Below are 17591 nucleotides of genomic sequence, written 5' to 3' on the forward strand. Positions count from 1 at the left end.
TCATTCCCCGAAAGAAACAAGCAGACCTGCCTTGTTGCACGACCCAAAGCTTGCTAGCTCGAAGGTTATTGTTGTTTCCCGTAGCGGAGGGATTTTGAGAAGGGCAACACACAGAGAGGCTTTATCCTGGAAAAGTACTTCCATTGATCCAGACTAGAAGGCCACTGACAATAGTTCATAATTACACTTCAGTTCCAACAGCTACAGAGGCAGTTAATCAACTAGGAGACTGACATTGTTTAGTCCCATTGGCACTCTGTATCTTCCTCCATGACTCTGTATGTTACTCTATGTCCTGATTAGAAAATGGAGTCCCGTACTGCTGTGGTCACAGTACTAAACACTTCTGTGAGTTTTCAGTCTGGTCTGAACCCCCTACCTTGTATAATGTGGAACCAACACAGCACTAAGTGTGTTTGTAGGTGTTGAAATAACATGAATGATAAGTACCGCCTAGTGGGAATCAGTGCTAAGGTTGGCAAGGCTAACTAGCTTCCACTTCCCTTGTGGAATACAAACATACAAAGTTTTCAATACTCGATACTATGGAGGCAATTTGTTCGGGGCCTTAAAGTGTCAAAGTTTGGTACCCAGCCCTTTTTAGAAGATTTATATAAAAACAGTCCTGTAACACAACCCCCCTTGCTCTTTGTCCTTGCAGCTAAGAGCATGGTGAACATTCTGGTGTCCAAGCTGCCCAGTGATGGCCTGCAGAAAACACCATCCAGCGAGGTGGTGGTCAACATCTGTGGAGCCCTCAATCACCTGGTCACCGGCAGTTCCTTGGCAGCCCGTGACATCTCATATTTCAACGGATTGCCCAAACTGTTGGGAATCAAGACATCCCATGATAACAGGTAGGACTGACTTTTACTGGAATCATCAAATATCAATGCGGTACAGGGAGAACACAGAGCTGCTGCTTCAGAAAGCAGAATGAGTAAAAGTTATTAACTCACCATACATTTTGAATCTATGAAAACTGTTTTACCTTTTCTTTGTGCTTTTTATGATTGGTTAATATTTTTTAGGTCCAACAATCTTTCAGTTTGGAAGTTGTTATCTCTGTTTGCTGTCAGTGACTTTACATATTCTGGAACTGTTACAGCTCTCCCCTCTGGCCACACAGACATATAACCCTCTGTTAATTAGTTGGTCATTTTAGAGTGTTTATCACTGGGTTTCTCCCCTCTGCTTTTGCTGTGGTATTTCCTCCTTGTCTCTAACCGTCTGTCACTGTGTGTTGGTTTAGCTCTGGGAGTCTAAAAGCCGCCAGGGCGGCCTCCACTGTCCTCTGCAACATGTTCCAGTACAACAAACTGCACAAGGACTACAAACTGGTGAGAGGCAAAGCTGCTGATGCAGCTATTTTGTTTTCTATTAATGAATAATGAGTCATAAAGTTATGATGCTCTCCATACCTTCCCAGAGCCCACGGTGAGGTCTTGTTTTAGGTTTCATTCATACATTTAGGTTACACTTCTATCTGAACTCTAGTCTTATCTAAAGAACTGTGATACCCCTACAGCATACATACAGTACAGAGGTATGCATGTCTGCGGACACCTGTGGTGAGTTTGGGCTTAACAATGGATGGCAACAATGATATGATGAGATACACTTTTTTGGGTTCAGCATCACTGCATCGTAGAGCATTCATCTCCAGACATACTTTGCAGCTACCTTAGAATCATCACATCATCATCTGGGTGCCTGGGTAGCTCACCTGGTAGAGTGCATGCCCACATACTGAGGTTTACTCCTTGACGCAGCAGTCGTGGGTTCAACTCTTGCGGCTCTTTGCTGCATGTCATTCCCCCTCTCTCTCTCCCCTTTCATGTCTTCAGCTGTCCTATAAATCGAGGCCTAAAATGCCCAAAATGTGAAGGACCCCTAAACTGATAATTAGACCATGGTCACCCATCTGATAGTTTTGCTTTTAAATGTTTTATTGCAGAAAGTATATGAAACCCATGACCAAAACAAGTCATACATTGTGTTACTTGATTGAATGATAGTGAAAATAAATAGTTTCCATTTTTGTTGGACCCCACTTTGGGAACCACTTATAAAAATATTGTTGAAAAAAAAAGCCAATTATCATACATTCAGCAGTAAAAACCAATACGACCAATTAAACCTTTTAGTTCTCTTTTGGTCTCCACCAACTCCCAAAGGAAATATCTGGCTCTTCGTTAGCTGCTAAATGCTCCACTATGTTCACCGGCTAGATAGTTGCTAAATTGTTTCTGCTGCTTGGTACTGGTCAGGTGTACAGTTGATTTATCAGAGCTTTCTTATCAAAAAAAAAAAAACCTGCCAGTTACGTCTGGAAACGAGGTTAACGTGATGGAGTTTGAGGGCCAGAAAATATAGCCTACTAATTAACCTAAAAGATGCTTAACGCTCTCTGGAGCTGGAACGTTTGGTAATAATTGTCTTGTCCTACTTGGACACCAAGCCTTGAAAAGGGATCAACTAAAGTTGAAAAATCATGGCTCCTGACAACCAACAGAATCAAAGGTTGCAAGCAGAAGATGGACACATTTTAACTTGACATTATAAATTGAGGTCATTTTGTATTTGAAGATAGGGCAACCCTAACCTACAGATCCATGTGACCTCACATTGCCGTAAATGTTTGTGTGATGGAAGCGTTTGTCTCTTGCTGACCGCAGAGCAACCACAGGAACGAAGCACCCGAGTTAACTCGGTGCACCATTGTTTTAACTGCAACAGTGGAAGAGTTTCTGTTTGGCAGCAGCAGCAGCGAGGGCTGTTATTTCTCTCAGTGCTTCTAATCCTCGCACCAGTGATCTGACCGTGGTGAGCAAGGACCACATTCTGAAGTACATCCATCATAAGACAGACGGAAGTTACATAAAAACACTTTATTAAAAGGATATGACGAGGAAGAGCGTTACGTTCTAGACAGAATAGAACCCAAATGCAGACAACGCAGAGCCGGAGAAGATTTAACAGGTTTACTACAATGTTCAATGTCCCAAGTTTTCAGAAAAGGGGAGAACAAGTCCAGGTCTACAGAGGGGTACAGGTCCAGGGGTTCTGAGCAGGAATTGTACCGTACAGTCCAAGTGTCCGTGTTGAGTCCTTTGTGAGGTCCAGTTGCGGCAAGCAGGAAAGGTGGGTGGCAGGAGTGAAGCGGAGGTAGGTTCCAATATACTGAAGCACAAGAAAAAAAAAAAACAACGATTGGGACAGATCAAAAAAACACAACACGCAATACTAGCAGGTCAAGTCAGCAGCAATACTAATGTGGTCGTCTTGACTATGATCTGATGGTGAGTGGCAAGTTTGACCGGGTATTTAAAGCTGAGGTGATTATGGTGAATGAGCTGCAGCTGGAACCCTGACTCCCGCACACCAGGCTTCACTCCTGCAATTAAAGACAGACAGAGGGGAGAGGGAGAGCAGAGACAGAGAGCTATCCAGCAGCAGCAGCAGGCCTAACAAAGAGAGATGATGGTGAAGGTGGTATAGTGTACGGATTGTTATGGGGTGGTGGATTATGGAAATGGTTTGTTGACCTACTTAAAACGTAAAAAAATAAAAGGGTTTGGCATGTGTCAAATTAGAGATGTATTGTTGTGTATATTGGTTATCCTGTTGTAAAAAGATATGATATATAAAGGAATGAGTTAAAATTGAATGAGGGGTGGCAAACATCACAAGCTTCGGCTTCATCCTGCTCCTTTTCGGACAGTTTTTGAAAATATGAATTGTAATAGTATTTGTAATATTATTTGTAACATTGTATAGATATTGTACTTGTTGCTACGCACTTTTGTATTTTTATATTTTATTTTATAGTTATATATGTATATATATTTTATTTTTGTTCGAAATAAAAATAAAAATGAAATGATTACATTAACTAAAATGCTTTTGGCTTTGACGCTGAGAGTCTGAGGCAGCTGGAACATCGCTAATTGCTTTCAGTGATCCCGACAGTACTGTCACTATCCTGTGACCTGAAAGCCACCTCATTGAGTGGGTCCGGGTAAACTACAGTTGAAGCCCAGAAACCAGAGTCTTCATTAAAATAGTTGACCCCCAGTGTTGAAAGACAGGCTTTCAGGACATTCACCCATCATGCCCTGGTTAGTGTTCCTGTTTATGCGTGGTTGTTGGTGTTTGGGATTCACTATGTTTGGCTCAAGTCTCATACGATCATGGATCTGTTTTCCTTCTGGTCCGTGGCACTTTGCCTGAGCCCTGGGCTGGGATATGTGGCAGAACATTTTATCAAGAGCTCTTTTGTTGTATCAGTTGATAAAAATAATGTCAGAAATTAAAGCACATAGTAATGTGCTTTGTTGTAGGGGTGTGTGGCTCACACCCTTTTGCCTCTATTTTTTAGTGATACGTCAGGGGATAAAGTTTGTGTGTATCTTTTGTCTGATGTTGGCATGTTTTCGGATTAGTTCAACAGGAAACACCAGTTTGTTTCATGTCAAACTTGAAGTAGCCTAGCCCCGTTTAGGAAAGTGCTGGTATTCGAGACCGTCTTTAAAGGTATGATATGGAGAATTATCCTAAAAAACAATGTATGGACTAATACAAAAGTAAACTCTCTCAGTGTGTGGCGGTGTTTGCCCTCTGCCTGTATGTTCTCTTTTCTTATTATTTTTCCGAGTGTGGGACGTTTATGGGCGCCAACAAAGAGTCTTTGGGCCAATCCCAATAGACCCCTTGCCCTATCATTCTGTTTTGCGTGGAAGGGGTGTCCTGATTCTTGTTGGGATAGAGAGCTAGGGCAAAGTGTTAGGGCTACCATATATGGCCCTCCAAACTTAGGTTTTTCAGAGGCACACTTAAAAGTGAGCGTTATGACAAATCCTTGCAAAACATCATCTGCAAGATGGCGGCTAAGGCTGCACAAACAAACAAAAAGAAACCCACAAATGTAATTATTTTCTTCATTAATAAAGATTTAAAAGTGACGATAAAAAAACTTATCATGTCGTTTCAATTAATTAGGAACATTTTCAGAGACTGGCCGGGCCAGACAGGCAGCTGTCAGTCATTTAATACACAGAGATTTTGAGCCAGACTAAAATATGTGAATATGTCACTTTATTAAGTTTAATATATTTTCAGGTGAGAAGTTACCATTTAAATTCCCAATATGTGGTCAGTTTATTCGAAATAACGCCTGATTGGAAATGTGTCTAGAATCTATTACATTGATTTCATCACATATATTGTAGAGCATATATAATTGTCTTGGCTGATAGCTGTTGTGTAGACTTGTTAATTGACAGCCCTCACAGCTTTACTGTGCTCTGTTTGCAGTGGGACAGTAATACTTACTACCTAATGGTCTTTTGTTAGTGTTATGGATACATTTAAGTCACAGAGCCAAAAACAACATTGCAGTGTTAATATAAGGTATTTTAGGCTGCTGCATGCGTATGTGAATGAAGACATGAGTCTGAAGTCAAAGTGGAGAGCAGAATGTGTGGGTGTTGGCTGACATTGTGCTCGAAACTGTTGTCTCCACCAGATGGTTTTCCAGTCTGTACACATCTGTTTTTTATCTTACTTGACCTCTGCTCCTCTCTTCTCATTGGTTGCTTCACTCCTTTGCTCTGTTCTGAAAGCCTGTTGTTAGCCTATGGTCATGCCTTATCTGAGGATACTTGGCTCTGCAAATGAAAATATTTCCCCAGAATGTATCGTAAATAAATAAATGTTCTTCCTTAATTTACTGGGGGCATAAGTATGTACACCCCTATGTTGAATTCATAAACCCATAGAGGCAGATTTTTATTTTTAAAGGCCAGTTATTTCATGGATCCAGGATACTATGCATCCTGATAAAGTTCCCTTGGCCTTTGGAATTAAAATAGCCCCATAGATGCAGTGTCCAGGATCCATGAAATAACTGGCCTTTAAAAATAGAAATCTGCCTGCCTCTAGGGGAATTAACATAGGGGTGTACTTACTTATTTCCCCTGTATTTTACGAACATTTATTTATTTACGATACATTACTCATTCACAAAGAAAATTGGTGTCCTTAAAGATTGGATTTTTCCTATTTTTTTTAATTAAGGCATTAAGATCAATTTCCAAAAGATGATTTTTTTTATTCCTCTTTTTAGTCAACTTTAGCATGGGTTCATAAACTTATGAGCGCCACAGTATGTGTTAACAAACTGGCTTATTATATATATTATTATTATTATTATTATTATAATATCCAGCATATAGATAATCCCTTCGTATGTTTGTGTAACCTGAGGAATGTATGTCCAATATTCTCTCTCATTTAGCTTTGTTTTGGTCTACACCCACCCCTGAGAAAAATATCTTTCTCTTTAACGGCTTACTGGGTTATCACCACCAACGTAACTCATTCCAGTCTCAATATGAAAATATTGATTAAAGCAACTTTAAAGTTGCTACTTGCTTGCAGCTTATTGTCGCTTTTCCACACAACTGTGATGGAAAAGAACAGCTCAGAGTTCATTCTGTCAGCTGTTCAGTTAACGAAGAACTTTTTGTTAGGCAATTATTGAAACTGGGAATGAACTCAAAAATCTGACAATATGTTAAAATACAACTTAGAAAAAGTGGGTTTTCTCCCAGTTTATGAAGTTGATAAAGATCCAAAGTGAGTGGCTAACAGGATTACAGCAGCCTGGGCATGAACAAGACAAGCAGCTCCTTTTATAGAAGGATGTTTCACCAATCTGCTGTGGAATGCCACACTGATTATATTAGATAGCACAACCTTTAATGCTCTAATGCCTACTGTCAGGGGTTTGTAATTGCAAGTGGAAATAACCCAACATTTTACTCGATTAAAACTACATTTACATAAATTTAGAGATGTAACAATCCTTTTAAAAATTCCTTTAGTTTTGTATAACAGTGACAGCACTCTTTCTCTCTACATTCTTGTGAGGATCCCTGCTTTGTCTCCTGAATACTCTACTTTTTGTCTATGACTGCTGGTGCCTGGCCCAGGTTTTTATTTGAGTTTTAGTTTCTGAGCGACCGCGGCGCTCTCAGCAGAGATGCAGAGAATTTGGCTGAGATATTTGGGGTTTGTCTCTTTTGTGCCTTCTGGAATGAATAAAAGTAGAGTTTGGATATGTGGACTTGGCAGTCCCTGAACACTTACCGGTATGTTCCTCCTGTATAACACACACACACACACACACACACACACACACACAGCCCTCGCCGACAAACAAAAGCCATGTGTTTATCTGACTGCCTGGTGGCCATGGTGAAGTTATTACATTTGATAGATATCCTGTTGTGTGTCTGTCCTCAACCCAATCTCATGCAGTTCTTACAAAACTTGCTGCAAACATGCTGTGCTGTCTTCACAAGTCACAGTACAAACAAATTGGTCCAAAGCAAAATATCTGGAAAACTACGAGACAGACTGCCATGAAAGTTGCTGCTTTTTTTACCCATGCATGAGCTTTTTCCCCGGAGACACACACCAGACAATATTAGTGTGAACAAAATATTTCCTTATATAAGATATATAGAATTTCCTGCGCTACCCCGAGAGGAAGGACATAATGGTCGAGTGGGGCAGGTGTGGGCTGTTGCACTAGGCATTTAGTAGTCTCGCATTGGTCTGACTAGTCCACACAGCATTCTGGGATGGGAGAAAAACATGCTCTGGTTTATTGGCATTTCTTTAAACCAATCACAATCATCTTGGGCGACGTTAAGCCCCGGACACAATGACGGTGCCTCTGCAAAATAGCCTCGGGAAGGAACTTTTTTTGGTGGAACATGTACGTTAAAAAAGTTGTTTTTAGTCGTGCAACAGAAAACTCCGATTGGACAGATAGTCTAGCTAGCTGTCTGGATTTACCCTGCAGAGATCTGAGGAGCAGTTAACCATAGTCCTCATTAATCCACCCGAGTTTAGAATGCCAACACAAAGAAAGAGGAAGGTAACGGACATCCGGCCAAATGAAAGAGAATAAATTCCGGCGGCACCTGAACAATCCCAGTCGCCGATATAGACTAGGCATTTAGTCACCACTGAATGGCAGTGCAAAAAGGATTTTTAGCCTCTTTAAAGTTGCAGTTATCAATATTTTTACATTAACAATGGATCAGATGACTATGTCTAAGTCTCCACAGCGCTGTGGAATAAAGTCTGGCCAAACAACTGTTTGCAATACAGTATGTTGTGCTCATAATGAAGTAAACCATCCCCTTCAAAAAATATACTGTATGTGCTGTGGAATAGGATCAAAGATTGGAGAAAATAGTGTGTTATTTAAGAAAGAAATTGGATACTCCTACTCTGCCCTATATAATCTATCTAGTCAAACCAAATTTACTTTACAGTAAAAGGAGAAGCCTGAGCCTCACAATAGTGTCTGCTGAGAGACCAGCAGGAGCACTGTGGAATAAAGTCTGGCCATGGTCACATGTTTATAACGGCCAGTCTGCAGCAGTGAATAGAACAGTCATAATTGGGAGTCCTTGGAAATCGACCTATTCTCTCGTTTAGATATGAGGATCTGTTGGTCTAAAAGTTTAGCAATGTACCCAGGGGTTTGGCTATTTAATGCCTTATAGGTGATTAAAATAACTTTAAAATGGATTCTAAAACAAACTGGAAGCCAGTGTAATGAAACTATGTGGCAGCAGAGTTTTGAACAATCCGTAGGTGAATAAAGACTCAAATATGCAGGTAACTAAAGGTAGGTAGGTAACTAACAAAATTCCTTGTATGTGTCCTCATACCTGGCAAATAAAGCTGATTCTGATTCTGATTCTGAACTATCTTAGTGCAGACTGAGCGCGCAGCCAATGGTTGATGGCAGCACAAGCTGAGTGTAAATGTCTAGCCCAATCATTAGGCTACATCATTTTCGGGAAGACTGCTTTTCACAATGTTTATCAGTATTTGTATTGTGTCTAATGTTTTTCAGAAAGGATTTGCCAGGCGAGACTTCACAGATGCCGCCATCTAGGCCACAGCACATTACGTGATTCACCCTGAGCTTTCGACCTCAGGATCAAGGTTGCTGTGAGGAAAAAAGACGTGGGACGATTCACTGAGCAGATTATCTTACTGTGACAGACTTACAGGAAGAGAAAAATGGACTGGAACCAATGGACTTAAAGCGTGTCCTCTTTCAGGTGGCTGGCTGTGTGTTTAACTTGGCTTAGCTTGCACTAGATAGCCTGTGATGGTGGGAATTTAACGGTTTCAACACACACAGTGGACTTTACCCCCAAATATACCATTATGCTCTTTGACTGATATACTGATATGTTGTTTTGACACTGATTCCAAGTTACTTTAAACTAATGTTGTTTATAGCTGCTATATGATGCCCACATTAGAGAGAGAGAGAGAGAGAGAGAGAGAGAGAGAGAGGGGCTTAAAGAGATAGCAATGTCGGTCAGTCAGTCCACCCTTAGGTCCAGACTAGGGTGACCAGACTTCCCCGTTTTCCAGGGACAGTCCCCAGTTTTGGTGGCGTGTCCCCGGTTGGAGATGTTTCCTTGGAAACGTCCCCGTTTTAAACTACTGTGTGTTATAAACCGGCCGAAAAGCGAAATTATATGTTATGTGGCAAGAAAGACAGCAGAGCCTACCGGTTGACATCTTAATCGCTCTGTGCTTGTTTTTTTAAAACAGTTAACATGGTCCAAATACATGAAACCAGAATTTATTTTATAGATAACATTGGATATTTCAGTGATACTTTATATTTACCGCTGTACTAGGAAAGGACCCCCCCTTTTCATTTCAGAAATCTGGTCACCTTAGTCCAGACTGGAGAGTCTCGACAACTGTTGGATGGATTGCCAGATTCCCGGCCTGAATCATTATCCCAGGCCCGGGCTTTGATGATGATCAGGGTAAAATATGAATTTGTCTAATACTTTAGTTTATGAACAAATACCTGCAAAACTAATGTCATTCCCATCAGCCTCAGCTGCACTTTGTGTTTAGCGCTAATTAGCAAATCTTAGCATACTAACACGCTAAGATGATGAGCATGGTAAACCTTTTCTGCTACATATCGGCATGTTTGCATGCTAATGTTAGCATTTAGCTCAAAGCACCAATGCTAATGCACACCAACAGCTTCACAGAATAGCTAGCGTGGCTGTTTGTAGTCTTTTTAACAAACAAATGTCAGACGTGTTTTTCTCTCAGATGTTAACCATCAGAGTTGGGGCGTAGCTATTTTTGTTTCAGGGGTGGGGGCAGCAGCTCCAGATGTCATTTAAGTTTAGATATCAGCCATTCATATCTTGCTCATTTGAGATTTTGCATTTGTTTGATTTGTTTTACTTGTATCTGTCCTGAGAATGAAAATGCTCTTAGAAATGAATGCATTTAATTATCATTTCATAAAAGAATAAATGAGAAGACAGCACAAGAGGCCACCGTGGCAGTCTAAGAAAGGAGCATCAACTAGGCCTACTCTTCACCAAACATCAAATTATTGGCCAAACAACTGTTTGCAATACAGTATGTTATGCTCATAATGAAGTAAATCATCCCCTTTAAAAAATATACTGTATGTGCTGTGGAATAGGATCAATTGGATACTCCTACTCTGCCCTATATAATCTGTCTAGTCAAAGATAGATAGATTACTTTACAGTAAAAGGAGAAGCCTGAGCCTCACAATAGTGTCTGCTGAGAGGCCAGCAGGAGCCAAGGAGGGGATTTCTCTGGCCGTGTGGGGGAGAGCGTTGTAACCTTCGGACCTGGAGTTTATCACATGGAGGAAACTGCAGCAGACCAGCAGCAGATGGAGGAAGGGAGTGGCTCAGACTGACTGGTGAATAAAAATGCCTGGTTCTGCAGTGGGAACAACTGGAGAGAGGGGCTTCAACAAAAAGACCACCCACCCCCTGAAACAGGGAAGCAGTGAATATAAGAGTTCTATAAAGTGAAATGATCTGCATTTTTGTGCAGCTGAATTTGTACATCCATTCTCTTCCCCTCAGATTCCAGGACATTGAGCATGTTAAGCTGAACAGAGCGAATGTGAACAATAATAGATAGAATAGTAATAGTTAGATCAGGTAGAACTGCATCGTTATGGAGTATGTAATTGTTTTAAATGTGTTCCCTGTTCTTCCTTGTACTCCATTTTTGATCATGTTTATTAATGATCATAATAAATATTAACATTATTAATATTTGGCTGATTAAGCTCATTTTCTGCAACTTTGTTCATATGGCAGCTGACTGGGACATGTTTTACATTCAACATGTAACATGACATTCAACTTAGAAGTGTCTCAAACTGTACTTACTGTGAGTGTTTCCATTTTATGCTACTTTATACTTCTAACCCACTTCAAGGCCAATCATTGTACCCATATACTGTAAAAATAATAGACAGCACTTCATATGAAAAGTGTGAAAAGTGAAGCCGATGCAGATGTGCCTTAAAGCTGCATTCTCTCTCATTTCCAGCAGAGGGCGAATCCACTGGCTCCAAAAAGAAGTCTGTGAGAAAATGAGCCTACTTTTCACTTGATTTATTACTAGGGTGACCAGATTTCCCACTTTGCGTGTGACCGTAGTGCTCGTGCACACACACGCTTTTTAACGAACATGTGCCAGCCCAGGTCAGACATAGACACAGACAAATTAGACACAATTTTGCCAACAGCACACATAGGCCTACTGCTCACAACATAATGGGGTATCTCAGTTAATATTCATGATTTTTCTTGGTATGTAGCCTACATATCTAAGAAATAATATTAAAAGACATTGAGTGAGTTTCGTGTGGGACCAACTTTATTTTTCAGAATTAAAGCATTCTTTTGGAAAATGCACCCACTGAACTTTGTGAAAAGGTATTTTTCATTGCATGGCACTAAATGAATTATTTGGAACTGCTGCCACAGGCTTGAACTAAAGTTATGGTAACACTTTACGGTAAGGGTACATGAATTATGAATTCATGCATGAATTAATTCTTGATTTGTGCATTACTTCATTCCTTTATAGCTTATGAATCATCAGGAATTGACACGAGTTCATAGCCTCTCAGTCATGACCTCATGCATGAACAACACATCAACTAAAGCATTAGGTAAGTTGTGTTCAAATCAGAATTTGCGCAGTGATGACCACATTTTTTTGCAGAAAAATAAATAATCATGCTCATGCTTAATAAATCATAATTCATAACTATGTGCCCACATACCTAATGCTTTAATCGTGTTGTTCATGTATGAGGTCACGAATGACAGACTATGAACACGTCAATTCCTGATGATTCATGGGATATTAAGGAATGCAGTAATACATAAATCATTAATTACACAATGCATAATAATACACACTGTACATCAATTAATTCATGCATGAATTCATGATAATTAGTGTACCCTTACCATAAAGTGTTACCAGTGTTATTCTAACCAACAACACACACACAAATGTAATCTCATTTGATAGAGCAGATAGCTTCCCTATTGGAAACATTCATTCCGTATATTTGTTAGAGGAGTATATTTGCTCAAGAATCAATTTTTTGGCTGAAAGCCTACTGTGAAATTGCGCACAGGTGTCAGCAAAATTGGCCCGTGTGACGAGTAGCGCCTTTAACGTGGGAATGGTCATCCTCTCGTCAGTCCATGTGTTGTTCATGAGCGAAAAGATCCACTCAACGGGAGTACTTGTGCCCGGATAAAACCCTTTCACCGTCTGTGGTTAAAACGAGACAGATAAGAAGAGGCATTGCAACAATGTTTAAAAATATACATTGTAACACTGGCTGCACAGATTATGCAGACGCAGACCGCTAAGATTGTCTGACACATACACACACACACACACACACACACACACACACACACACACACACACACACACACATTGTTAAAATCATACGCTGGATGCTTTATTAGTCTTTCTATGGGTTTAGTTAATGATTGTGCTATAATAAGACCAAGTCGGCTATGTAATCGCTGACAACCGGGACAATTTCATAGTGGTTAGTGTAAACCAGAACATTTTAGTGTCGCGACAGGCTTTTGTCGGGACTCGGGACATGCAACTCAAAATCGGGACTGTCCTGGTCACCCTATTTATTACCTCAGTAAACATTTTCAAAATGAGTTTATGGTCTCAATCGCAAGTTTCACGTCTTCTTCAATACATCATGATGTTCATGTAGTAAATGATGGTCCCATTAATTTTGAAATAGACAATAAAGCAGGGGATGCTTTAGGACCTGTCAATCAGGACAGAGGCTTAGCAATGCTAACCATGCTTGGACGCTAACCACACTGTGGACATTAAAATAGACCTCAACTTGTTTTTGGCTGTTATCCGTGTTTTCGTCTTAAACTTGGACCCTCTCACTGTGTGTATTCACTTCATCAAAGTTATTTGGAATCATAAGATTAACGGGAACCTGTGGTTAACTGTCTTTTCGGAGTTAAACTCCACAACCGTGTCCTTCGGCTCGCCGGCCGTCACACACACACACACACACACACACACACACACACACACACACACACACACACACACACACACACACGTCCACAGCGCAGCAGGCAGAGGCGGGGTCTGTTCCGAGCACAATAAAGCCCCGTCTGTGTTGAGCAAAACATTACGTAGAATTACTACGAGAATGGACGTGCACTTAATATAGGAAAAGTGCACAAGTATTAGCATCATTTGTTGTTGTTGTATGTGGCGCTAAGGTCTAGTGACGACGCTATAAAGACCGTTGCCGTGCTTGCGTCACTCCCTTACCCCTCCTACCAGTCCCTATGGCCACTTGGCCAGTGGGAATGCAAACGGAAAAAAAGATTTTGGGGGAGAGTAGTTCTTAGAACTGCTTAGAAGTGTACTTTTCCTTTAAAAAGTACAAGTACTATCCGGTCGGAAAGCACCTAAGCTCTAAAAAGGCCGCGACCTCGCGGTCGTCTGTACCGTCACAGTCACTGTCTGTCGGCTGTCTGTATACTGAACAGAAACAGGGTAACAATTTCGACAGGGGGTGGGATTGTTGGTACTACTTTTTCCAGACCCTGTTATACAGCTTGTCTATACACTGTACAGTCAGTAGATTACACATAATGGTTGCATGCCATTTCGTAAGAAAGTGGGAGCCATCTTACTGTCACAACATATCATAACCTTGAAGCTCTGCGATGGTAACGTTAGCCACAATAACATAACATAACGTTACATACATTGCAAAGCGACTTGTAGAGAACACTGTGTCCCAATCCAACAGGCTACGGGGTGTTTTGCCAAAGTTAAATTGCATGTTTCCATAATGAGGAAGGCAAACTTGCGGTTTCTGGCATATGTCATGGATCCTACGTTAGCGTGTTATTAGCATGTCGGCATTAGCACCAATCAGGATCACTGCACCGGCTATGTCTGCATTTTTTTTCGAGTAACTAACTGAAGTTATCTATATAAATTAATACAAGCACATGAATGTTGAAATGAATGAAAATGACTATCCCTACGTTAGCCGTGATATAAATGAATGAAGCTCAACGCTTACCTGTCCTTTCAGGCTCTAAGCTGTCTGCATCTTTTAAATGCATCTCCAATATTTACTTGTGTTTTACCTTGTCTCTGGTTATGCAACTGTTTATAAAGAGTTGTTTTTAGGGCGGGTGGAATGAATCTATCGCGCTGGGTTTGCATTTTTACAGGTATATCTGGCAACCCGGCTGTCTTAAACGGGCAGTTGATACCAAAACACAAACAGATATTCCATCACGGAACGGAAATTTCAAAAGGAGAAAATACTGGCATTAGCATTGTTGTCAGAAAACATAGTATTTCAACTTTGTTTCCTTAATATCTGATGACACATTGGGGTCATTTTTTGATGAAATACAGTAAATATATTACATATTGCACCTTTAAAGTCTATGTTTTTAATCCACTACATTTATTTGTCAGCTTAGATTTGAAATTAATCAGCATTGTCTCAAGTCTAAGAGCTACTTCTACATTCTGGCAGTTGATTCTGTGAGCAAGTGGTACCCAATGTAAGGATCTGACAGCTGCATTGTGGATCAGCTGAAGCTGTCTGATTGGTTTCTTGGACAGACCTGTGAACAGCGCATTAGAGTAGTCCAGCCTGCTAGAGATGAAAACACATACAAGTTTCTCAACTTTCAACTTAAACTTTCAACTTTCATTTGTACCAGGAGGGCAATTGGTTTTTACAGCAAGGTATACAATACATGAAAAACAACATAGTCATACAACACAGAAGGAGATGTGGGGTGACCTGAATACCAGTGGGCTAGAAGACCAACAATAGTCACTGGTGACCAACTTTGACATTTCCCAGTGTACAAAGCACAGCATCAATAACATCTAAAAAAGAAAAAACTACCCACAATAAACTGCAAAGTGACCAGGCATGTCGGATACATGAGCAACATCTCTTCCATCATGACACAAATTGTCCACATCAGAGGCAATACAATGTTTTGACAAGAAGTCACTGATCTTACAATATTTTAAGGTGGTAGGGCTGATTTTGGTATTGATTTAATGTGACTACTGAAATTAGTTAACACCGAGATTTCAAGTTTGATCTGTGCTCTTCAAGGACAGATTATTAAATACAGACTTTGAGTCTTTCTTATTTGCCCCAAAAACAATGACTTTGGTTTACATGATGGATAGATGCTGCTCGGATGGATCTTCTCTGCCCTCCTGTGGTAGAAAATATCACAGCATATACAGGTGAAACTGAAAATTAGAATATCGTGCAAAAGTAAATTTATTTCAGTAATTCAACTGCTGCACAACTGTGAGGTCAGCAGTCTTCCCCATGATTGTGAATTCTACTGAACCAGACTTAGAGACCATTTAAAGGCTCAGGAACCTTTTGCCGGTGTTTTGGATTAATTAGCTGATTATAGTGTGACACTTTGAGCCTACAATATTGAACCTGAGATTTTCAATTTGGGGTTTTCATAAGCTTTAAGCCATAATCATCAAAATTATAACAAAGGCTTGAAATATCTCGCTTAGCATGTAATTTGATCTATATAATATATTAGTTTCACCTTTTAAGTTGAATTACTGATAAATGAACTTTTGCACGATATTTTAATTATCCGAGTTTCCCCTGTACACATAAGAGTTTCAATTTAGTGTTGGTAGCATAGACCAGGGGTCTTCAACATTTTTTAGGCCAAGGACTCCTTAACTGAAAGAGAGATGGAGCAGGGACCCCCTACTACTTATATTGTATAAAGATTTAATTGCATATTAAACTGGGCTGGATATATTAAAATAGATGGATCAGTATTTATATGTATACATCATGTTTAAATGTGAAACATACATGTGAAAAGCACAGTATATCCTTAAGCTTAACTAAATCGAATCATCAATATTGTACCTTTATTTAGCCTATGCAAAGAAAAGAAAAAAAAACACATGACAATTCAAAATATGTCAAAAATATGATGGAAAGTATGTTGTTGTATGTCATTGCGCATTTTTAAGTGGGTATATGGAAATCCTGGAGTTTTCATAGTGAGTATACTGCGTATACCTGCGTATCACGTAGACTACACCACTGGGTCGTGGGTGATTTAGTGTATTTTACGATGCTAAAATGACTGTTTAGTTACATGGAGTCTGGTGGCTTTAGCGAATGGAATTTCGCTTAAAAAGGGATTTTACTCTTTAACAGAAAGGTCGACCTCCTTAAATATCCCTTCCATAATGTTGTCAGACACTTAGAATATTAATCTGAGCATGTCAATGGCAAACCAAGCACTTTTGTGAACGGAAATACAAGCTGCACAATTGCCCTACATTGTTGCGATATCGCCTAATACTGGACCAATGTCAAAGATTGTTGTTCCCATCAGTCACTTAGACACAAAAACATGGGAAAATAGGTTGAAAAGGTTGAAAAAAACGGTAGTTAACCTTTCAAGAGAAAAGGAGCTTGCAAAGTGGAGACATGCTATGTGCATGTCACTGCAAAAGTCCAAATTTTAGCCTTGCTCATTCCCCCAAAGTAAAAATCCTCTGTATAACTTCGTGCTGCTTCTGTTACCCAATCTGCTTTCTGCTGACATCCACACAAAGTCAACTCGAACATAATGAACAACAGAGTTTCATTCTCAAAACCAATCATGACCTCTTTCAAATCATCAGATATACAGATGTAGTCCTGAGTGGTGATTATTTCAACAAGTGTGTTTATTCATTTTCAGAAAATAATCACACTACAACAAGTAATACAGGTGCAAATCAGAACTGTCACAGTAAGGCTCATCTTCAATAAAATAAACATAAACATGACAGGGCTGTAACGTGCGATATTTGGCACAGTAAGTCAACATAAGTCATCCTTAAGAATCACCGGTGGTCCAAATGTTAACTTATCCCAAAGTTATCCCGAAGAGAAAAGAACAAACGGACGTATACTAAATACATAGCAATACTCATTTGTTGATGGTTGACGTACACGGAGGGCATGCCTCCAATGCTTTCCTCCCCTCTAAGAACACCATAAAAGATCTCCACATATTGTCAAAGACGAGATATTTACCCTTGAACGTAAAAGTGAGTTTTTC

At 40.0% G+C, this 17591-nt stretch overlaps 1 protein-coding gene across 1 annotated transcript in view; it reads left to right on the forward strand.

Annotated features, from left to right (window-relative positions):
* LOC144518542 (plakophilin-3-like) overlaps positions 1-11178 on the forward strand; it is a 39270-nt gene extending 28092 nt beyond the window's left edge. The window contains exons 11-13 of the mRNA XM_078251335.1: positions 662-857; positions 1253-1340; positions 8942-11178. Of these exons, the coding sequence (XP_078107461.1) occupies positions 662-857; positions 1253-1340; positions 8942-8983 (326 nt within the window). The 3' untranslated portion in view covers positions 8984-11178. The remainder of the gene's footprint in view (positions 1-661; positions 858-1252; positions 1341-8941) is intronic.
* The last annotated feature ends 6413 nt before the right edge of the window (positions 11179-17591 follow it).

This window comes from Sander vitreus, chromosome 1, assembly GCF_031162955.1.
Source record: "Sander vitreus isolate 19-12246 chromosome 1, sanVit1, whole genome shotgun sequence".
NCBI classification, from domain to species: Eukaryota; Metazoa; Chordata; class Actinopteri; order Perciformes; family Percidae; genus Sander; species Sander vitreus.